We start from the raw sequence: 24,115 nt of genomic DNA, 5'->3' as shown, positions 1-24,115 counted from the left end.
TAATCTGTGTGGTAGTAAGGAGGTAATTGGCAGGAGGCGGTCTCTCAAGTACCCAGATCCACTACCATGGAGGGCTTTATGGGTGGTAAGTAGCACCTTGAAGCGCACCCGGAGATCAACAGGTAGCCAGCGCAGCTCGCGGAGGATATGTGTTATGTGGGCGAACCGAGGTGCACCCACAATCACTTGCGCGGCCGCATTCTGTACTAGCTGAAGTCGCCGGATGCTCTTCAAGGGCAGCCCCATGTAGAGCATGTTGCAGTATTCCTTGGATGAGCCAAGGTGGCGCAGTGGTTAAATGCAGCACTGCAGGCTACTGCTAGATCAGCAGGTCAGCGGTTCAAATCTCACCGGCTCAGGGTTGACTCAGCCTTCCATCCTTCCGAGGTGGGTAAAATGAGGACCCAGATTGTTGGGGGCAATATGCTGACTCTCTGTAAACCGCTTAGAGAGGCCTGAAAGGCCTATGAAGCGGTATATAAGTCTACTGCTATTGCTATTGCTATATTCCAGCCTAGAAGTCACAAGGGCACGAGTGACTGTTGTGAGAGCCTCCCGGTTCAGGTAGGGTCGCAACTGGCACACCAGGCGAACCTGGGCAAATGCCCCCCTGGTCAAGGCCGACAGATGATGATCGAAGGTCAGCTACGGATCCAGGAGGACTCCCAAGTTGCGAACCCTGTCTGAGGGGTATAATATTTGGCCCCCCAGCCTCAGTGATGGATTATTGGGAGGGAAACACAACAGCCACTCGGTCTTTTCCGGGTTGAGTACAAGCTTGTTAGCCCTCATCCAGTCCCTAACGGCTTCAAGGCCACGGTTCATCACGTCCACCGCTTCATTGAGTTGGCACGGGCCGGACAGATACAACTGAGTATCGTCCGCATATTGGTGATATCTTATCCCGTGCCTCCGAATGATCTCGCCCAGCGGTTTCATGTAGATGTTAAATAGTAGTGCAAATGCGCACGCTCACAGAATTTTTTGGTAGTAATGGTGGCAGGAATCCACCCCTGCCTCTGATAGGTGGTAAAACAATACTGGGGATATCAATTGCTCCTTGTAATTGTCATGCCATGTTCTTGGAAAGCTTTGCAAAACTTTCAAGTTTTTTTGTAGAGAGTATTCTGAGGAGAAGGGAGAAGGAAACTTATGATGATGTAGGTGTTACAAGTCATTATAAGTGAGAGCTTACAGATGAAAAACAATATATTCATGTTATTAAGATGAGAAAATGATTTTTTTCTGTCCAATTTTACTTTTTTGAAGGGGTCATTTTAAACGTGAGCTGTTTTCTTTCAGGTAACAGACAATTATTCCCCAGTACAATTAAAAATATATGCGTGTGAAAGGCAGACAACAGTGATGACAGCAGGAAGGAAAAAAAATCCTTGATAGTTTTTACCACCTGTCTCCCATCCCACAGTGCTTCCTTTTTCCAGCTTCAAATTCCATTATTCTTCCTCTGTAGGCCTTCACTCAAAGCCCAGAGTTGTGCTATTTATAAAATGAATCTTTATCATGATAATATGTACTTTGGTTTGGCAAGCCTATAGGGGAGCAAAGTAACTTGAATAGATAGATAGATAGATAGATAGATAGATAGATAGATAGATAGATAGATAGATAGATAGATAGATAGATGATAGATAGATAGTTATATTTGTGCTGATAAATAAATAAATTTATTTATTTAATATAAATAAATATAACAAATGTAACAAAAAGGCAACAGTAAAAAATATTGGGTTTCTGTCTGGATGGTCTCTTGTGACGAGCCGAAGGACAGAGAATGAAACCAGGGGTTGTGACTTTATATATATAATATTTTATATATATATGTGTGTGTGTGTGTGTGTGTGTGTGTGTGTGTGTGTGTGTGTGTGTGTGTGTGTATAAAATTTTGGGTATACCCAAATATGGGAGGAAGCCTACTGCTTCCATTCTCTGTCCTTCGGCTTGTCACAAGAGACCATCCAGACAGAAACCCAATATTTTTACTGTTGCCTTTGTTAAATTTTTTACAGTTTTATCCTTGAGTCCCCTAATCATTAGGCAGCACAAATACTATATACATACATACATACATACATACATACATACATACATACATACATACATACATACATACATACATATATTTCAGTTACTTACCTCTTTAAATCTTTGAAATTTTAAATGTACCTAGTTAACTTAAAGAGCTCTAGAGAAAGTCTAAATAAAGAGTCTAACTGGAAAGGAAATAAAAATGCACAACAAGCCAAATATGCTTGTTTTCTTCACTGGATTAGATTGATTTCTATTTTTTAAAATAAACCTCTTCTACTTTACAGGCTCTGAGGTGGCAAGAAAGAATGATTAGGCTAGGGCTGCTTATTTGTTGCATACCAGTTGCTCAGATTGAGCAGCCAGAATCGTAAATAGAAGAGCAACAAAGATGATTAGGGGACTCAAGGATAAAACATATAAAGAACAGTTGCTGGAGCTGGTCTACTTTTATGAAAAGAAGGACTAGGGGAGACATGATAGCAGTGTTCCAATATCTCAGGGGTTGCCACAAAGAAGAGGGAGTCAAACTATTCTCCAAGGCACCTGAGGGTAGAACAAGAAGCAATGGGTGGAAACTAATCAAGGAGAGAAGCAACTTAGAACTAAGGAGAAATTTCCTGACAATTAGAACAATTAATCAGTGGAAGAACTTGCCTCCAGAATTTGTGAATGCTCCAACACTGGAAGTTTTTAAGAAGAGATTAGATAATCATTCATCTGAAGTAGTGTAGGGTTTCCTGCCTAAACAGGGGGTTGGATTAGAAGACCTACAAGGTCCCTTCCAAGTCTGTTATTCTAAAGTAAATATTCTAATTACAGGATTTATCTTGTGACCCTTTGAGATAAATCATGAGCTGAGTCTGTCCTTGGGTCTGTCCATTTCTACTTGTCTGTAGCTGCTTTTTCCAATGTAGACAACAACCCCAGCTTCATTCCTTCACATACATCCACCAGCCAACAGATTTGGTTATATTTGGGTCCCTTTGATCCTATAATTCTGTTCTGGCTGCTCAGTCTGAGCAAAAAGCTACTATTTCCTGACAGTTAGAACAACTCCCCTTGAGAAATTATGGGTGCTCCAACTCGAAGGTTTTTAAGAAGAGATTAGACAACCATTCATCTGGAATGTTATAAGGTTTTCTTCTTGAACAGCGGGTTGGACTAGAACACCTCCAAGGTCTCTTCCAACTCTGTTATTTTGTTAAATAAGCCACATTAGCCTACTCATCCTTGCTTGCCATTAGACCCTCCGTCGTGCCATACTTCATTCATTCTGAAGTAGAAGAGTTTACTATTTAGTATACTAAAACTATTCATTCATTCCCCCATTCACAGTTTACTCACAAGCATCCACAACAGTGATCCAGGTGTTTGCCTAATTGAGTCGCACCCTGCCATTTTTAGGAACCTCTTGACATAGGCAGCCTCACCTCACGCAGGCCCTTAGCCTACAAAAATGTGGATGTGTAGGAGAGAAAGATAAGAAGACAATCAGCAGACAAGAAAGTGGGAAAGTACAACTATTACAGATAAGCAAGAGAGTTATGAGCAGTGGTGGGTTTCAGGCGCTACATTCCTGTACAGGTGTACTGGAGCCAACCCAGAGCACCAGATACTGTTCCAGTACGTTGCTCCAGAGGGCCCACCTGCCTGAGCTCCTTATAGGTATTTAAAGGTTTCTGCGTTTCTGCACAGGTGCATGGCACATACAGCACCTGTGCAGCACTCCACAGAGCAGCTGGAGCATCGCGGAGGCGCTAAGATGCATGTGCATGCTACGTGTATGTGTGTGCACACTGTGCGCGTCCATGAGGACACCACCGGCCCCATTCCAACCGTACCGGTTGGAACAGGATTTGCAACCCACTACTGGTTATCAGTCAACTGTCAGAACCACAAGGTATGATAAGCAGCCCATTGGAGTGGGGGAGGTGATTCCTGCCTGTAGCTTGGCCCAAGCTCAGTAAGAACTAAGGGGCACCCACTCTGAAGTGGCACCTAATCCCAACATGTGAAGGAACTTTTGGAAGGATGCAAAGGTTGTATGCCACTTTACACAATTTAAACCTTTTTTTAATGAGGACCATTGAAAACTTACTTGCATGCTTATGTTAACTTGCAAAGCTAGAGAAGCAAGTTAACCCAGGGCAAAAGCCTAATGTTAGGAAAGGTGGGTCTTCTACTGCTTTGTTGATGTTCCTGAATATGACATGTCGCTGTGACTTTCTGAATGGGATCCCCAAAGTGGCCTCTGAAAGTTACCATGGAGTTTTGATAGTTATCCGTAATAGAGTCTGTGTGTTTGATTATGAGAAATGCCCATCGCAGCACAATGCAAGGCTGTTGGGAAACCACTATGAAGAAGACCCACTATTGATTGGTGAGGAATTCTGCTGGCCAGATGCCAATAAACAACCCACATGGTGCTGTAGCACTAGCACTTAAGATGTGTATACCACCCAGCATTCTCTGGGCAGTTTACAACATCAGCATGTTACCCTCAACAATCTGGGTCCTCATTTTACCAACCTCGGAAGGATGGAAGTCTGAGTCAATCTTGAGCTCTGTCAGGATCAAACTCCAGTGGGCAGATATAGCCTCCAGTACTGCATTCTAACACTGCACCACTAAGGCTATGAAGGTTTTAATCTTTTCTGACATTCCTCGAAACCTTTTGGGCAAAAAGCTGTGAGTTTTCTGCAGCACAAGCAGTGCTGCCATAGTGGAAACTGGAACCACCAGGAGCAGAGGAGGGTGAATAAAATTCTGCATCTGCTGGACCAACAGGAGCATCCTAGCTGACATATTTGCCTCTTGGCACTGCAGAAGAACCTGGTATTGTTAACTGCTGTTTCAGCTTGCAGATCTGATGCTATCCTAGGGGTTTTTTCATCGTAGTCCAATGAAAGTTTTGAGATGAGTTGACCAGAGTAATTATCATGCTCAAAGAACCAGGGCCACATGTTAAATTTCAGTTAGGAAGTTATATTGCTCGCACCTATACTTAAGAATTTAGTCAACTAATGGTCAACAGTAAGTTGGTGCTAGATAAAAGTCAACTGAAATCAAGGGGACCTGAATTTGAATTGCTTGTGGGAACAAAACTCCAAACTGATGCCTCTTGATTCAGTTCCCAGGCTCTTCATCTCCTACAGGTGTGCACTATATTAAAGTACAGTTATCTTCTATGCTGTGGTGTGTCCAGTCCCTGGAAAACAACTGTCACAATGCGGTATTAATATCCAATTACCTACCATATTTTTTTAGAGCATAGGACACTCTGAAGTATAAGATGTACCTAGCTTTTGGGGAGGAAAACAAGAAAAAAATCTGCCTCTGCCTCTCAGCAATTTGCCTCCTTGCAGCAAACAGCAAACAGTCCATTTCAGCACAGTCTAATTAGCACAAGCAGCTGATTGTCATTTGGATCAGCCTCCTGATGATCAGCTGTTTCAGGCTGCAGAGATTGCCATAGCCTACTGCCCCCTCCGTGGGCCCCTTTTCGGCCTCCACATCCCATTTTCAGTCTCTGCATGCCCCGCTTTCAGCCTCCGCACACCCCATTTTCCACACGTTCCATGCAGCAGGGATTGGAATGGGTGAAAAATGAGGTGCGCAGAGGCGGCAATAGGCAATGGTAATCCCTGCAGCCTGAAACGGCTGGCGTTTGGGAGGCCAATCCAACCAGCAATCAACTGCTTGTGCTAATCAGGCTGTGCTAAATTTGAAACTGAAACAGGCTGTTTGCTGTTTGCTTCAAGAGGCAAATTGCTGGGAGGCAGAGGCCAAAGAGTGGGTGGGGCTACATTTGGTGTATAAAACACTCCCAAATTTTCACCCTTCTTTTAGAGAGGGGGAAGTGCGTCATACTCTGAAAAATATGGTAAGTTGTTACTAACGTAACGTAGAAGAGGGTAGGTCAATAGATTTATCACGATGAAGCCAATTAAAGATTTAACATTCCAGGTATGCTATAGCATTCTCCTTCCTGTAGACCTTTAAACCATTCACAATCAAGGACTTCTTCCAAATTAATTTGGAAATAGTCCAGGAAGTACATCTCTGCTTCCGAGCAAGGAGAGCTAGAAATTCAGTGTTTTCTAGTTTCTAGCTTGCTTAACAACACAGATCAAGTGAAGTGAGTTCCTCCCTTCTTTGCTGCTCAAAACCCTTTTCCTGATTTAGTTCTGGTTATCACTTTGTCCTAAATGCAGCGAGAGAGACAGAATGAAGAGTGTAAGAGCTGTAGAAGCAGCATGTCTCCTTCCACCCTTAAACTGGTATGGATATTGGAGAGCAACTGACCTTTTAAATCAAAGGCCAGCCAGATGAGCCCAGAGGGAGCCACCTGATCCCTAGAGGTCAATAAAAGAGAAAGTTCTGACAGAAACTGCTTGGAATGCTTTTTGTGAGAGTTGGCTGGATGATGGGGTTACCTGAGGCAAGGTTGAGAGTTAGAATTGCATTATGGTTTTTAAAATGTAAACTTGTGTTGGTGGAAACTTTTTTTTAAACTATAATAAAGGTTGGTCTTTTTGTTTCACTTCCAATCGGTTGCCTTTTGTCACCTTTTATCAAGCTTGCCAGAAGTAGAGATTGTTAGAATTTTGTTCTGTTTTAGTTTCTCTTTGGTGTTTGCCCAGTACAAAGTTGGAGCAAGGATTTCCCCTTCAATCCTCTTCTGGCTTCCCAGAGGGCTGGTGTGAAACATTGAAATGTTAATAAAATCTAAAAATCTAAATCTAAATCTAATTATCCAGTGGCCTATAAGGTAACCCATCAGCATAGTTACTTTATAACCAAAGGAGTTCAGAGGAGGGGCAGGTTTGACCCTCATCACATGGTGGCAGAAGTGGGATACAGGTAGGTGACTTATGACCACACCTGAGCTTAAACTTTCTGTTGCTAAGTGAGACATTTGTTCAGTGACAATGTTTGTTGCTCCATTTTATGACCCCTCTTGCCACATTTGTTAAGTGAAACACTGGAAACACAAAGAGGGCTCTGCATGTCAATAGGTTCACCATCACGGGGATAGGTAGTGTAAGGCAAACAAGCAGCTATGAAGTGACAAATACTAGTACGCCCACCCTGCAAGGAAGGCACAAGCTATAAAAAAGTCTGCCAGGGGGATTCTTTGAAGTAAACATAGACATTTATATTTGTGATGTTAGATGAACAGGAAGATGGATACTTAGTGGCTTTAGCAAGATATCAACAATACAAAAATACAAAAAATAAAACCCCAATGCTCCTTAAATTTTACTACTGTCTGCTTTATATGCATGTACAAATGGTAATTTTCCTACATAATTTTTCAGATTCACAGAATTACATTGTCATATCCTCCATATATGCATATTATTCTTTTACTAGGCCTAATAAATATTTATGCTTTGTGAATATTTTTCCAGCTACGGATCATCAGTTTCACACTGGTACAACCACAAGCAGTATAGAAAAATGTGAAAACAAATCGAAACAAACTCCAATGCTGCTGGTGTTGATGCTCCTGTAATTCTTATACCATAAAAAATGAGAAATTAAGCTCAAGCACAAAACCAGAAATTGTAAATATGAGAGCTTGAAACTGGAAGGCAGAAAAGGAAGACAAATCAAGGGGATGGCCTGTGGGATGTGAGCAAGGATTAGACAACAGTGTGAATCTTGCAAAATGATAATGATATTTGAACACCAGACATTAAAATCTGAAATTATTTATTTCAGATGAATTCTAAATAAAAGACACTTCATACATTTTTGTGTATCAAAAAAATCTCAATTTCTTATTTAACCATTTATCACATAGCAAAAGCAGGTAAAGCTCATACTATTGCAGAAAAGTTGGTTAAAAACTTTAAACTTGGTGCTCTCTGCATGGCTGAAAAATTTCATAAAAGTGGGTATGCTACTCTTTATTAATAGCTTCAAGGATATGTCAAATTCTTTCTGAAAAGGAAACAATTAAAAAGAATACTACAGGTTTCTCCATTCAAATGGTTAAATCCACTAATGTTTTCAGGTTTATTAATCTTTCTCGTGTTATGCTTGTGCTGAGTCATCTGTGAAGAAGATATGCCTATTTGCAAACCTTTTCCTACTTGAACTACAGGAAGTGAATTGTTACATTGATCTATTTTATATTAATGGAAAAAATATCACAAAATCTCTTTGCATTTGTATTGCAGTATATGCAATAGTGGAGCAGCAGTTATAGTCAGAATAATGTCAGGTAATGGGGCCCATATGAAAAATACAGCTCCGCCTATTAAGCATAATCACTGCTGTCTTGTCATTTATTTGTAATACATGCCAACAGAATTCAGGATTGTACCCAACAAGGCAGTTAAAATAACAAATCTTACAAAAGCAAGAACACTCAATTCTAAGGCATTTACTGTGTTATGTTGTCTAGAGAACACATTGCTCCTGTATATTGAAGTGAGGTGACTGTTTCACAGCAAATATTGGTTTCACTTTATAAGTGGTAAGAAGATATATTTCTTTTTTATAAGAACATTATTTTGAAGTAGCACAAAAATTGAGTGGCAATAGTTGGTTGCAAAAGATTGTATACTTGGCTGATGAATTTACTTATCTGAATGATATTAGTGTTTCACTGCAAGGTATACATATAAATAGATTCAAATGTCAAAGTCAAATGATTGCAATTCAGTTTAAACGTACACATTGAAGTGAATGCATTTCTAAAATAATTTTGTGTGCCTTCTAAATCTTCCAAACAAAATTTCCCTCGGGGAAAATAGCAAAAACGTTGGTGATATAACACCTGTCTGATTTATGTGCCACAGGAAGGGTATATTTTCTCCTTTAAAATAAAAAAAATTAGCCAGATCCAGAAGCATTATGTTGACTATACTGGATCTGAATTACCATTAAAGAAGAAACAATGTAGATCCATTTTAACTAATTTCACATTAAAAACCACATTTCTTTGTACAGATTTTCTGGCTAGAGATTCTAAAAAAAATATTGCCCGTCAATACTGAAATATCTTATGCCATTTGCAAATAACATACCTTTCAAAGAGAACAAGCCAGCACAGAAATAGACTAAGTATAAAAGATGACCTCTGCTTACAAGTAGCATCAATTATTCCAAATATTGAACATTTTTTCCCCCAAGGAATGCAGTCACACCTAATAATTGAATATTGATCTGTTTGGTTAAAACATTAATCTCCCAAGCTAATTGTGAAATTAAAGTTTTATTTTTTGCACATTCAAAATGTTAATTTTGCATTTACAATAATCAGTTTATTTTTTGCTTTACTGCCAATTTCTAGCATTAGAATATCATTATCTGCTTCAGTCTGGACACAAGAATGGTCCTCTACTGTTCCACCAGAATGTCACAAAGTTCCCTGCTTTAGAGCTGAACCAAAAGGATTCAATCTACCCCATAAAACCTACTCAATGTTCACTAGGACTAGGATTCAACATGGCAGACTGTAATCTCCTCCAGAAATGGGGAAAATTTTCCTCTTCATAATGGAGCTGAAGTGTTCCAAAGCAGACACAATGTGGAACAGTACCTTCTGAGTGTACATCAGGGAAACCAATGAAGGAGAGAATTTATAGCTCAAATGAGGCATCCTTAGTGATCTCTGGGCTTGGTTGTTTTCTTGTAGACGTTTCATTGCCCAAACTAGGCAACATTATCAGTGCTGTTACCTAATTTGGGTAATTATTATTATTATATTTGAGAGACCGCCTTCTGCCAATTACCTCCCTGCGTCCCATCAGATCGCATAGAGTTGGCCTCCTCCGTATTCCATCCGCCAGTCAGTGCCGACTGGCGACTACTCGGAGGAGAGCCTTCTCTGTTGCGGCTCCGACACTATGGAACAATCTCCCCGTGGAGATTCGTACCCTCACCACCGTCCAGGCCTTCCGCACAGCCCACAAGAACTGGCTAACCCGTCAGGCCTGGGGATAATCTTATTTTCGCCCCTCCCGAATGCTGAGTGAATGTTGAGTTTTACTGTCTAATTTACTTTGTGCACATTTCTTTTTGGTATTGTCCTACACTCCCCTTCCTTTTTTGATTGTAAGCCGCCCTGAGTCCCCTCAGGGAAAAGGGCGGCCTATAAATAAATAAATCTACAATCTACAATCTTTTTTTATCATGGCAACCTGGTCTATCCAAATATGGGGTGAAGCATACTACTTCCGCTTTTGTTCCATATTTGGGTAGACCAGGTTGCCCTGATTAAAAAAAAACAATGTTTCGCTTTTCTGGTATAGCCAACAAAGCAAGGAGATCCCATAGCTTAGAGGTTAATACGTCTACCTAATATGTAAGCAGCCCAGGTTCGAATCCCAGAAGGGTATGGCTAGCTGACAAGAGCTAAATAGCTTGAAATGGATCTTTACTAGTCTCCCTTTATTTCTTTGTCAGTAAATATAAATTTAATTTGGGTAATGAAACATCTGCAGGAAAACAAATAAGCTGTTGAGCACCAAGCATCAGGGAAACTTCAGAGACTTTCTGTATGTAATTCCATCATGTATTGACTATATAAATACCTTTGAATTTGTAAAGAGAGTAAACAGCTTCAGATTTGCTCATTGAGAATGTAATTGTGATGTGATTTTTAACATTTTTGCCATACACTAAATAAATAATTCTATCATTAGTACATTTCCTCTTGGTCTAGGATTCCAGGAATTTTTCTTTTAACTAGGTTTCCATAGTCTGAAAATTTGACAACCTCTGAAGTGCAACATTGTTAAGTACACTGTGAATTTTCCAAAACTTACTTGCAAAAAGTTGAGGTAATGAAATTTATTTGCTTATTTAGTTTGTCACTCATGTACAACATAACAGGAATAAGAATAAACATGAATAAGAACACAGGAAATGGGTACAAATAAATGGGGGCAGTTGGACAGGTACATTAGGCCCCTCGGTATGCTTATGCACCTTTGATCTAGAATAATTCCAAAGTGGCATTACTTGAATTTTATTTTCAGAGTGATGAAGTGTTCTATCAAGAGAATTAAACCAGTAACCTCTATGTAGGAAATGTGAGTCAAGGACCAACCATCATTATTGGTGAAGTATTGTACACTATTAAAGTACTTTTCTGGACATAATGGCTAAAATAAATCACTCTTAAAAGAACAAGTACACTACTTTCATTTTAAAAGTCATTTTAAAAGTTCACAATTTCTTTCTCTTCATTCCTTCCTCAGCTTATATAAATTATAGTTTATATTTTTTAAAAAACCTGATCCAAAAAATTGAAGATCCTCTTGAAGCCTAGGAGAAGATTGAATGTAGCTTTATTAGGAAAACAGAAATGATTAGCTATTGGACAGAATAATCTTACAATTTAAGTTGAAAGATTGTTGATTTATTAATGTAGATGGTATTCTCCCTTCCATACAAATAGACTTGTATTTCGGGGTTGTGATTGCTTGTGTAACCTTTATAGGTTGTTGATTTTTGTAGCCCAGATGTGATATACTTATGACACCACAGCTCTTTCCTACCTTCTTGGTTTCTTTATCTACTCTCAATTTTGGTTTCTTGGTTTTGGATAGCTACATTGAGGCTAAAAGGCATAGAGAAAGTACTGTCACTCTCCAAATAACTCCGCAGATTTCATGTTAGCCCAGTTGCAGCTTTTGGAAGAAGATTCTTTTAATGCCATTTTATTATTGTGCTTTTATATTAAATTACTAGCTGAGAATCCGCCATTGTCCGGGTATTTATTTATAGGGAGGAAAATGTCTGGACCAAACATGGATAGGCCCCATTTAAAAACCACAATTGGGACTGGCAACTTCATCACTAAATGACATGGTCATTAAGTGAGTCATCGCATTACTGCAACTTGCAATTTCACAGTTGCTTCTTCATTAACTTTGCTTGTTGGAAGCCAACTGTAAAGTGCACAAATGGGGACCAAGTGACCATTGAGATATTGTGATGGTCATAGTTTGAGAACCAGTCATAAAGTAACTTTTTAGTGTCATTGTAACTTCAAACGATCATTAAACAAGGCAATCATCAACTAAGAATTATAAAAATCTGTTAAAATTTATGTTTTATGAAACATATTAAGTGCATGTTAAGTTAAAACAACTTAAAAAATAAAAGACTATTAATCTTAGTGAATGTTAGTCTTGCTGAGCACAGGAAAGTTGATCAACAGATACATTCAGTCAATAAAAATATATAAATAGGTTTGATAATGAGTACTTTACAGTTAATATTTTAGAAAAAATATATTTACAACAGGAAACTTTAAGTTACATTTAGAGTACTTTGAAATTTTAATTTTTATGCATCATATTATATATGTAACATGTATATTATTTTGCACATTTTAGCAAAATATAAAAGTATACTCTATATTTTGCAAAGAAAAGACAGATAAATTTCTAAGTGATTCCATTCCTGGCTACCGTATGTGAAAGATAATTTATTAGGTGTGGCCCTGGTGGGCTACCTCCAATATGTTTCCATGGAGCACTTTAAACTTTTTACTCTCCTCTCCCTACATTCTGTAGAAACCTAATGTGTTCCTTCAGAGTAAATTTTACATTAATGCAAGGCACCAACAAAAACAGTTCCGTTATTATAATTAAATATATCAGCTCCCAATCAGGAAGAAAAGTGTGATTTTGGGAAAAGAAGCTTACTATATCCTTGAGGTTTACAAAAATAGCTATGCTGCTAGAAATGCTATTGCTTCCAGGTTTGCTGTAAATTTTTATAACAAAATTATTTAAAATTATATATATAAGCAAATTGATGAGATTTTTTTATTGCAAGTATCCTCCATACATGTACATTGTCATAAATCTCTATGGAGATTCTCAAGCATCCAAATCTCTTTGAACTTCATGCAGGGGTGGGATTCTACCAGTTCGGACCAGTTTGGGTGAAGTGGTAGCTCCGAAGATCAACTGGGAGCAAACCGGTTCACTCCCACTAGCAAGTGGGCACGCCCTCCCGCCCGCCCCTGCGCTTTACCTACCTTTATCTTCTCACCTGAGTTACGCGGCAGAATGGATTGCCGCACCTCAGCTATTTTCTTTCCCAAACAGTAATCCAGAAGGTAAGTCTTCTTTAAACTGTGCACACATCTGCAGTGTACACAAGTGTGTGCTCAGCGAACTGGTTGTTAAGCCAGTAGAATCCCATCCCTGGCTTCAGGTGACCATAAAGATATCAGGATCATACCCTAACCACATTACCAATGAAGGAGAATATTTGTAGCTCAGGATTGAAATGAGGGGTCTTTGGGGCTCTCTCAGCTTGCTTGTTTTCTTGCAGATGTTTCATTACCCTAACTAAGTAACACCATCATGCCAGCACATCTGTAAGAAAACAAGCAAGCTGAGAGAGCACCAAGGACCCCCACTAACCACATCACTCAGAATAGCCTTCATGGCTACACCAGTTGTAGCATAGTGTAACTCCACTAAAACCGGATGAAAAGCCTGCCGGATCAAGTAATAGTACAAGGGTAAAGCAGTGACGGAAGCTAAAGAATAGTTAAATTTTAATCTAAGAGTGCTGATTTAGTAATGCTAAAGTGATTTAAAAAATCTAGGCTCCCAGAAGAAGTTGGAATGATATTGAATTCCTTTTAATTACTTCTATCAATTAAATTTGTGCATTCCACATCCAATTAAAACAGGCAGAACATATAGATTTAGGGCTTCAGTTAATCTTTAATTCCTTTTTCAATCTAGCTCATATTGTCCTAATTCCCAGCAACAAAAACTTGGAGAAAGCTAGTAGCAGCTATTTAAAAGAATACTGTAGCTGTAACGGCATCAAAAAACTCTTTGGAGAAGTTAAGTTAAGGGCAAAGTATGACTCAAAATAAGCGCCAGGCAAATTAATTATTTGTGTAGCATGACTGGAGAATTTTATATTTCCTGCCCCACATAGTCTTAGTAAGATTGATTTAGTATGTATTTCTCAAATCTTAGCTGCTCTAAATATGTTAACCAACTCACAGAATTTCCCAGCAAGCATTGTGCCTGGGGGATTTGGGGATTTGAGGTCCACAAATCATAAAGTCACTAGGGTTGAGAAGCACTGGTTTGGTGTACCATTGTACAGAACATAAAAGTTCTAAGAAATTAAACTACAAGGAAAAAAAAAGTATATTTACAAAGTTGGAAAGCCAGTTGGCTATCTAACTTTCCTATTATTGCCAGATCTTGATTATCCCATCCCAGGCACAGGTAGCAAGGAGTGATGGAAGGACTGGATGGTAGACTGCATTCACACAGGCTTGACTATGTGCTGACATGGTGCGGATAATTTGAGCTGTGCGATAGTTGTAAAAAAATACTTTGCCATCTGAACTTCCTGTCACAAGAAGTGTTCCATCAGGTGAAAATTCACAGCCTACAGCAAATCCTTCAACCTGTTTGAGTCAAGAATTAAGAGTAAATAAATCAAGATGCTCATTAATGAATTGCAATATGATCTATAGCTTTGTGGAATTTTACACTATAATAAACATATCTATTTGTACCAAAATGGCCTAATCGCTTCCCTAGGTATTTAATGTGACGGCCACATTTTAGAAGTCTCATTGTTAGCAGTAGTTGTCTGTCTGTCTGTCTGTCTGTCTATTTCTATCATCTATTGATCATCTCTCTCTCTCTCTCTCTCTCTTTCTCTCTCTCTCTCTGCTATCTATATCATCTATCACTAAAACTCTCTTTCTGTAACTTTTAACTGAGTGAAATAGTGTATCATAGGGCACCAATTATTGAACCAAGGAACCTCAAATGGGTTAACTCTTATAATACCCAAAATCTAGGGCTCAAGACTCCCATGGAATTGAAATTTGGCTAATTTTCAAAAATCTTTTATGACAAATATGACCATAAAGGAAGGGACACAGTGGCTCAGTGGCTAAGACGCTGAGCTTGCTGATCAGAAAGATCAGCAGTTTGAATCCCTAGCACCACGTAATGGACTGAGCTCCTATTACTTGTCCCAGCTTCTGCCAACCTAGCAGTTCAAAAGCATGTAAAAATGCAAGTAGAAAAATAGGCACCACCCTTGGTGGGAACAGCGTTCTGTGTGCCTTCGGGGTTTAGTTATGCCATCCACATGACCACAGAGACGTCTTCAGATAGCACTGGCTCTTCAGCTTTGAAATGGAGATGAGCACCGCACCCTAGAGTCGGGAACCACCAGCATGTATATACGAAGGGAACCTTTACCTTTATGACCATAAAACTAATTGACATAATACAAAATGTTGATGTTTGATTATACTATACAGATCAACATGGCTATTTTCAAGGCAGTGTGTTAGAAATACTATCACTGTTGAAGAATCTGGTAAGGAAATATCTCTGAAATGATGACCCAAGTGGTCACGGATTGTCTAGTTATTAGCTAATAATGCTTTTAGTTACTTTACTGCAATTTAAATTCTACATTAACTAAACTACAGACAATAGTATTGACGTCTATTAAATTGCATCCCTACTGAAAAGCAGTAACATAATTTGGTACATAAAAGAAATAAAACCCATTGACGGATATATACCTTGTGCCCTTCAAACCTCTTCTTTTTGTTGATTCGATAAGGTGGCAGGCTGGAAAATAAAGCCATGTAGTTACCGTTTGTCTGAGCAACAAAGGCAGGCTCTTTAGGATGAACTGAAAGACTGGGGCAGGTAAAACGTTCCTGCAAAGAAAATTAGAAAGAAAATGTTCACAGGCTCTGAATCAAACTATACGGTCTGTCCTTGCAGGTCATATGATACATCAGTCTCTGCTTGTTGCCCTCAAGATTCTCACCAAATCAACACCTTCAAGAAATTGGTGACCCAACAACAGGTTTAGGATACGATGAAGTGGTGTCATGAAAGATTGTGATTGTGCTTTAGATTCAGATCCAAAAAAGGTGCCCTAATATGCAAGGGAGGGGACAGACAATAAGGTCTTGCTTGCCATTCTTCCCCCAGGATCACCTGGCAGCTGTAGAGAGCAACTGCATGATTCCAAGAAAATGCACAGCAATAGCAATAGCAATAGCAGTAGACTTATATACCGCTTCATAGGCCTTTCAGGCCTCTCTAAGCGGTTTACAGAGAGTCAGCATATTGCCCCCAACAATCTGGGTCCTCATTTTACCCACCTCGGAAGGATGGAAGGCTGAGTCAACCCTGAGCCGGTGAGATTTGAACCGCTGACCTGCTGATCTAGCAGTAGCCTGCAGTGCTGCATTTAACCACTGCGCCACCTTGGCTCTACTACCTTAAAGTTGTGACAAGTGCTGCATTCATCCTCCCACATGTTCCAAAACCTCTCTTCCGAATTATTTCCCAAGTGCTACACAACCCTAATATCAATTCTCCAATTTACTTTATGTATTTATTTTATTTTTAAAATAAAACCTCAAATTCCTCAAATAAATGTTTACCCTTTCCTATCCAGTGATATACCTGCATTACTATAATGCCATCTTCAACCTTTAGAGACTGATAAAAATGCTGGGACAAACAATGTCCCAGCACAAAAAGATAATCTGTCTCTACTCTACTGCAACCAAACCTGAAACAATTGAACCTCCACCTACCCCTGCAAACAATGAATCTATTTCCACCTGTGCAACATTCTAGGAATTTCCTGAAGCAGATTATAATCTATTTAAGATAGCAACTTATCTTTTTATTCCCTTTGAAATACTATATATTGCTAATAATGGAATGTACAGAAAATTAAGCTAAATTGAAATGTCTTGGAAAATAGATTTCATTTTCTGAAAATGTCTGTCTCTCCATATGCTCATATGAACCACTGCAGATTTACTTAATCCTTATGGATAATATTTTATGAACGCTACATTTTATCACAACAGAGTAAAATATATGAGACACAGTCAAAGCAATACTTATTAATGAAGAAAGTAGTTGCCATGACTTTGACTCCTAGAAACCACTTCTAAGGCCTCAACTTCTCTCAATAACACATTGGCAATAAAATATCACTGTATTCAGTATTAAACTGGGCAAAAAAATTCTCTGTCAGGAATGGTCTGAGGAAGTTCATTTTGGCCCCATCCCTGATCTGTTGGAGAATAAAAGTAACCTGTTGGAGAATAAAACTGAATTATTAATGAAACTTATCCTTCTCTTGTTGTTCACCATCCCCAAATAAGTGAAAATTTTCAGAGGTCACTGATATACTTAAATGTTATCTACAGAACATACATTTATTCTGAGGATGCTAGAAATTCACACAAAATGTCTTGGGGAAAAACAGAAAACAATACTTTGGCAAGATTTAGCAATCCCTGAAAATAGCAAATACAGGGGAAATGGAAAAGGGTCTAGGATAACTCGCCATGGCAGACTTGCCCCATCTGTCTTGCCCCATCTACCTCACTATGGCCAACTCACACCAGCTGACTCGCTGCAGCTAACTCACTGCGGGACAATTCAGTGCGGGATAACTCAAGAGAAGCTGGGTTGAGCCAGAGCGTGGAGACCCCAGTCTTGAGGTACTTGTACTTGTACTTGACGCCTCTTCACCCATCGTGGGTATAGGCGACTTCCATGGAAATTTGATGCCACTGCCTTCAGTCCAGGGCTAGGGTTGTCAGGTGGTTCAGCCAGTCGCTATCATATGATTTTCGGCTAAGATTGAATGGGCGCATGACCACATCTTCGGCTTTCCGTTTGAAGTGACGCAGAGTGGTTAGACGAACACCTCCTTTTGGCCATTTCCAGGTCGGACCAGGCTGTTTGGAATGGATACGGCGATCCATGGAAGCTGTTTCGGCTGGATATACCCAAGGGGACGCCAGTCCCAAGGGTCGACAGAGCCCGATTGGTGGGAACGGGGGGCACCACATGAAGGCTGGGTTGTCGTTTGATAGCTGAGAGGCTTTGCAATAAGCGTTGCAATGTATATTGCGCATCAACTATCCTTGCCCACCCCCAGTCTTGAGGACTTCTAATTTGAGAAGATTCAAACGTAAAGCAAGACAAGGCGCATTGGAATTTACTTGTCCCTCTCTTGAGTTAGCCTGCATTGAATTGTCCCACAGCGAGTTGTGCCACAATGAGTTAACTATGGCGAGTCAGCCACAGCGAGTTGTCCCATTCTGAATGGAAAATGTTCCTAAACAAAGTTTTTTGTGAAACTGAGCTTCAGAGCCTTTGTTTTTTATATAGAAATTGCCAGGCTTCATTTCTTCTTAACCATTTGTTGAAGCCAGAAAATATGAATAGATATTGATATAGAATAGAATAACTGGAAATGACCTTGCAGGTCTTATAGTCAACCCCCCATTTCAGACAAATGGTTGTCCAATCTCTTCTTAAAAACTTCCAGTGTTGGAGCATTCACAACTTCTGGAGGCAAGTTTTTCCACTGATTAATTGTTCTAACTGTCAGGGAATTTCTCCTTAGTTCTAGGTTGCTTCTCTTCTTGATTAGTTTTCACCCTTCTTGGCCTGCCCTCAGGTGTTTTGGAGAATAGCTTGACTCCCTCTTCTTTGTGGCAGCCACTGAGATATCAAAACACTGCTATCATGTCAGTCCTACCCCTTCTTTTCATTAAACTAGACATACCCAATTCCAGCAACCGTTCTTCATATGTTTTAGTCTCCAGTCCCCTAATCACTTTGTTGCTCTTCTCTGCACTCTTTCTACAGTCTCAACATCTTTTTTATATCGTGGCGACCAAAATTGAATGCAATATTCCAAGTGTAGTCTTACCAAGGCATTATAAAGTAGTGTTAAAACTTCATTAACTTTCATGAGATATTTTTCCTAATATCAATTTCCATCAACTTTGTGAAAAAGTCCAGATTTTCCAAACTGAGTTGATGAGCAAACTGCAGATCCTTCCAAGTGCTAATCAAATTGAAATTATTTAAACTTTTTTTATCGCTGCTTAAATGGGACACCGGCGTCTGAGAATGCACAAGCCAGTTATCTAGAAATTCACAAGCAGAAATTAAAAATATTAAAGGCTATTTCTAATAATTATTAAACACACCCACAACAATTTCTCTCAAATTCATACTTCCTCTGGGAAGAGTATTAAAGAACCCCATTCTCCTCTCCAGAGAAAATCATCTTCTAAAAGTTTCTGAATACATCAAAACTGAGCACAGTGCAGTTTCTTATTCACTGCACTGTGTTCCTTTAGAAGTGCAAATGCCAAATCAACTACAACAGCTTTTACACAGAACTGTGTATCAGCAAAACTGGACAAAGGCCACCTTGGAAGATGGTGATAGGAACGTTTTATTAAATCATACACTCCACTTTCTACCTGGGCAGAATTTCTCCTTTTCAAAACTGAATGGATACCAATTGACTTTATTCTTTGCATTTCAAAAGAGACTAAACTTGCACTGACTTTGTACAGAGGTTCGGCTATAATTGAGATTAGTATCCTTCCCTAAAGAACGTACAAGATCTCTTTTTAAAATCATCAAATGGGCAGCATCTTCAAAGACGTCTTCTTCACATGTTCAGGCTTGATAGTAGATAATGCCTTAGTTATTCTAAAGCTCCAAATCTTTCTTCCCTCAATAAGACAGAAATAAGGCTCTCCAAATGAGTCTATACATCCATACACAACACCTCTGTGGTCTATTCTCTTCTTAATAGAAAGATATGAGTTTTGGATGCCAGAAAGAAGGGCTCTAAAGCTCAAACATCGCTTAAGTCCCACTGGGTGTACAGCCTACATACATCAAAGAATATTAAAAACTATCTTTAAACTATTTAGTATGCAGAATTCTTTTTTAAAATATTTGTTCCTCCATTCCAATATTAATTGTCTGCCTATAACAGGTCTCAAACAGTCTTTCTCATCTTCTATTGTCTGATCCATTTCTATTCAGACAAGCCATGGAGTGAACATGGGCCCAAAGCAGTGCCAGATCACCAAGTCTGTTTTGCATCTGATTAGAACAGAAGTGAGGAACTTTTTAATGGCCAGGGACTGCAGCTTTAATCATGCCACCCAAAATTAGTATTTTTGCCCAAAATGTGGGAGTCATGGCCTTAAACTGTTCTGCAAGACCTAAAAGCCCTGTCTCTGGAGCAGAAGGCAGAAATTCCTCAAAACTGGGAAGTCCTGGGTCTCCATTACTTTCTGAAAGAAAGACAATGCTCTCTTGCATTCCAAAGTGCCAATCTCAACTCCAGATCTTGATTGCAATAAATCACTTCCCGAGAGTTAATAACATGACTCACCCTGACAGATGATTGATTGGCAGGTATCATGCACCTACTTTGCATCTCTGCCTTCTAATTTGTATGCTCCAAGCCAATTACGACTGACCAAACCCATTTATTAAACATTCTGAAGGCTGTTCAGAATGAATTTTGTTATTAAAAGCAAAATATCTTGTCACCGGCAAAGTGAGTTCAAAGTCCTTACTCTCCTCCATTATAGAACACTATGACCAAAAAGTTAATCAGTTTCTTGAAAAACACAGTGAATACTGAATCCATTCATTGATGAGGATCATCCTTATAAGTTCTATTTAAAAAAGAAAAAGATTGAATCTGGGTCGGTCACCAGGACCAGAGATTTTACTTTTCTGAGTTTTCAGACACTGGAGTGCATCTTCAGGGAACTTCTCTTTCTATGGGCTTTGGGCTATTCTGTGAGTTGTATTTATGTAGTGCCTTCCTACATAAATTGGTGGGTTGATTGGTGGGTTTATGGTGGGTGATTGGCTGTTGTCTTCTTGTGCTGCCAAACCATTGGGTCCTAAGTACCTGACAAGCTGCTGGTTACAAAGAAACAACCAATTGTCAGCCATCAACACACCAACCAACCAATAGGAAGGCAGCACATAAATACAACTCACAGAATAACCCAAAGAATATATTCCAGTAGAGAGAAGTATCCTGAAGATGCCCTCCAGCATGAGTCCAAAAGCTCAAAAAGGTAAACCTCTGGTCCCAATAGCCAACCCAGATTCAATCTTGCAACGTTATCCTGGGACATGTATATTTGCCTTTATTTGTGAAAGACTTTTCTTCAAAGAAAGAATGATTATGCATTCTGTGAGAAAGTCCCTAAATAACCTTTCCTTCCTGCCTTGTATTTCCCATCTCTTTCTCTCTCTCACACACACAGCCTCTCTCCCACCCTCTCTTTCTCCCTCTCTCTCTCTCTGTCTATCTTAGCATTTCTAATGGTTTTATCACCAAGTTTTAATCAGTTCTGACCTTGTTCAGCTTTTGAAGATCACACTACCATCTGGGACTACAGAAAGAAAAGCAGTTCAAATAGGGATCATGGGAAGGGGGTGGGAAGCAGGTTATAATAAAATTGTCTGCAAATGACACAGCAAAAATGGTCCTTACTTGAGATACAAAACTGGAGAAAATCTTTATTCCCCCCCCCCCCAAAAAAAAGGGTGTCACTAGCTTCTGATAATATGCAGACTTAGAGAAAGCTTTCTGACCATGCCTTTAATACTTGGTTAGATTGCCGAGATTGGCTGTACTTGAGTTTTCTAAAATCATCCTATTTTGTGATGGTTTGAGAAACCCAACAAAGTTCTTTCAACTGCTTCCTAAACAAATTGCTGTTCATGATAAATTTTTCATACACAGCAATATAAGAATCTTCAAAATAAATAAGAAAGTAAATATCTATCTCACATGAAAAATTTGATTGGAAATCTTTGCAGCAGTTTGGAAGTCCCAGGCAATGATGGTACGATCAGCTGAATCTTGGCTCACTGCATCAGTGCTGGTAAAAAATTCTTTTCCTTCATGGAGAAACATGATATCCAAGGTTTGTTGAACTGTGGCTTTGTAGACTTTTATAACCTATGGGTTTAAAAAAAAAAGACAATATTTTGTGTTAATTCGTTATGTTTCTAGCTTCTTTCCTCAGGATGTGAATATAGCATAACCCTCTCAAGTGATTTCCAACTTCCCTTTTCTGGCAAATAGAAAAAGGCCATCTTATGATGATTATGGTAGGTAAATGAAACCTGCCACTCAAAGAAATGTAAGGGGGAAAAAACACCTATCTCTTAGCTGATGGATATGGTAATAAAATGGGAGGACTGAGCTTCTAATGCCAGTCAGAGGACTTGTCATATCTATATAAATATACAGATGGTAGTCCTTGAAATAGAACAGTTGTAAAGTTCAAAGTTACAACAGCACTGAAAAAAGTGACAGATCATTTTTCACACTTATGACCATTGCAGCATTCCCATGGTCACGTGATCAAAATTTGGATGCTTGGCAACCGACATGTATTTATGACTAACACCAGGATACTCACCAGTATCCTGGTGTTATATGATCACCTTTTGCAACCTTCTGACAAATAAAGTCAATGGGGAAACCATTCATTTAACAACCTTGTTAGTAACAACTGCAGTGATTCACTTAACCACTATGGCAAGAAAAGTTGTAAAACGAGCCAAAATTGTCTTAACAACTCTTTAGTTTAGCAACAGGAATTTTGCGCTCAATTGTGCTCATAAATTGAGGACTACCTGTATATCTATATTCTCCCTATGGTCCACTAAGTCAGTGTTTTTCAACCACTGTGCCGCGGCACACTAGTGTGCCGTGACATAGTGTAAGGTGTGCCGTGGGAAAATTACTTTATATATAGTCAATATAGGCACAGAGTTAATTTTTTTTAACATTTTCTAATGGTGGTGTGCCTCGTGATTTTTTTTATGAAAAAAGTGTGCCTTTGCACAAAAAAGGTTGAAAAACACTGCACTAAGTCACATTACTAACATAAACAGATGAGTTTACAACTAGGGAAAGATTTGGTAGTGAAAACACCACCATGAAGGAATTTATATGTCTCTAAAGCAGGGGTGTCAAACTCAAGACCGAGGGGCCAGATCCGAACCTGTGGGGTGTGTTTACATCTGGCCTGTGGGGTCACCCTAGAAACAGCGAAGGACTGGCCCATGGTGCCTTGCCAATGAAAATGAAGCTTGTGAGGGCCGCGTGCGGATCTCCTAGGCTCCGTTTTCACTGCCAGAAGGCTGCAGGAGGCCATCCCAGCCAAAAATGGAGCTCGGGAGCCTGTTTTCACTGGCAGAGCGCTCAGGCCACCACAGGTGCTCTGCGAGTGACATCATACTGGCCATGCCCATCTCGGGCCCCGAGATCAAACACAACCCTGATGCAGCCCTCAATAAAATCAAGTTTGACACCCGTGCTCTAGAGTAACATATTTTAAAAAATATTTATTAATTAAACAACCTTTAAATTTCCTGATAGCATCTTCAATTTCCATTTAGTAGTTCTCCTTTTCTACATGATTTTTATTCTATTAGCAAAGACAAATTCCTTGTGTGTCCAATCACAGTTGGCCAATAAAGAATTCTATTCTATAATTTTATTAAACTATATGAAACAAAAATTCTGAAACAGCATATTGGAGTCATCACTGTCATCGTCATTGTCATCCTTGTCACCTATTAATACTGCTACTCCTTAATATTAATTTCAAAGTTAGCTTTCTATACTATTTAATGGATAATCTAAAAAAAGGTTTTGATGGTTCTTTTGGTGTTCACTTTTTAACCATTGATCAAATTTTTTTCAAGGAAGAAGACTGGACCTTACATAGAATCTTTCTGTATGCTTTTAAAGAAAACCTGATTAGATTTCTTGATGTTTTTATTTTACGCAACACATTTTATTCTAACATTATCTGTTCTCTTTGAACAGTTAACTTCAAAATATCAAGTTGTCTTCAAAGAAAGTCTGGCGCTTTATTGTTCATGCTAAAAAAACAGAAAAGGCAGGGGCCTAAGCATTGAAAAAATATGATAAGAATGGTTATTAGCCTGTAAAACACTAAGCCTGGTTGTTACCCTATAAAACAAGGAACATGTATCATTCAGGTGTTTTTGGACAGAATACTTTACCATTAGCCATGCTGAATAAGTATGAAAAGAACAAACAGTGGAACTCTCATTATCACCCATTTCCTGGAGTAGGAGAACTCTTGGTATCTGGTAGATTATTTGTTTGTTTGTTTGTTTGTTTAATCAATCCATTTAAAATAAATAACTTT

General features: G+C 39.1%; 1 protein-coding gene across 1 annotated transcript in view; it reads right to left on the bottom strand.

Moving 5' to 3' along the window:
- Positions 1 to 10,842: 10,842 nt before the first annotated feature.
- The window catches only part of WDR25 (WD repeat domain 25), an 80,943-nt gene continuing 67,670 nt past the window's right edge, over positions 10,843 to 24,115 (bottom strand). Inside the window, exons 5-7 of the mRNA XM_014057047.2 lie at positions 21,712 to 21,882; positions 15,611 to 15,751; positions 10,843 to 14,467 (exon numbers count right to left, since the gene is read on the bottom strand). Coding sequence (XP_013912522.2) covers positions 14,246 to 14,467; positions 15,611 to 15,751; positions 21,712 to 21,882 — 534 coding nt within the window. The 3' untranslated portion in view covers positions 10,843 to 14,245. The remainder of the gene's footprint in view (positions 14,468 to 15,610; positions 15,752 to 21,711; positions 21,883 to 24,115) is intronic.

The sequence above is a fragment of the Thamnophis sirtalis genome, unplaced genomic scaffold (genome assembly GCF_051295495.1).
Source record: "Thamnophis sirtalis isolate CommonGarterSnake01/CBP01778 unplaced genomic scaffold, rThaSir2_p1.2 scaffold_1, whole genome shotgun sequence".
NCBI classification, from domain to species: Eukaryota; Metazoa; Chordata; class Lepidosauria; order Squamata; family Natricidae; genus Thamnophis; species Thamnophis sirtalis.
The sequence above is the reverse complement of the archived record's forward strand: the minus strand, read 5'-3'. Positions and strand labels throughout refer to the sequence as shown.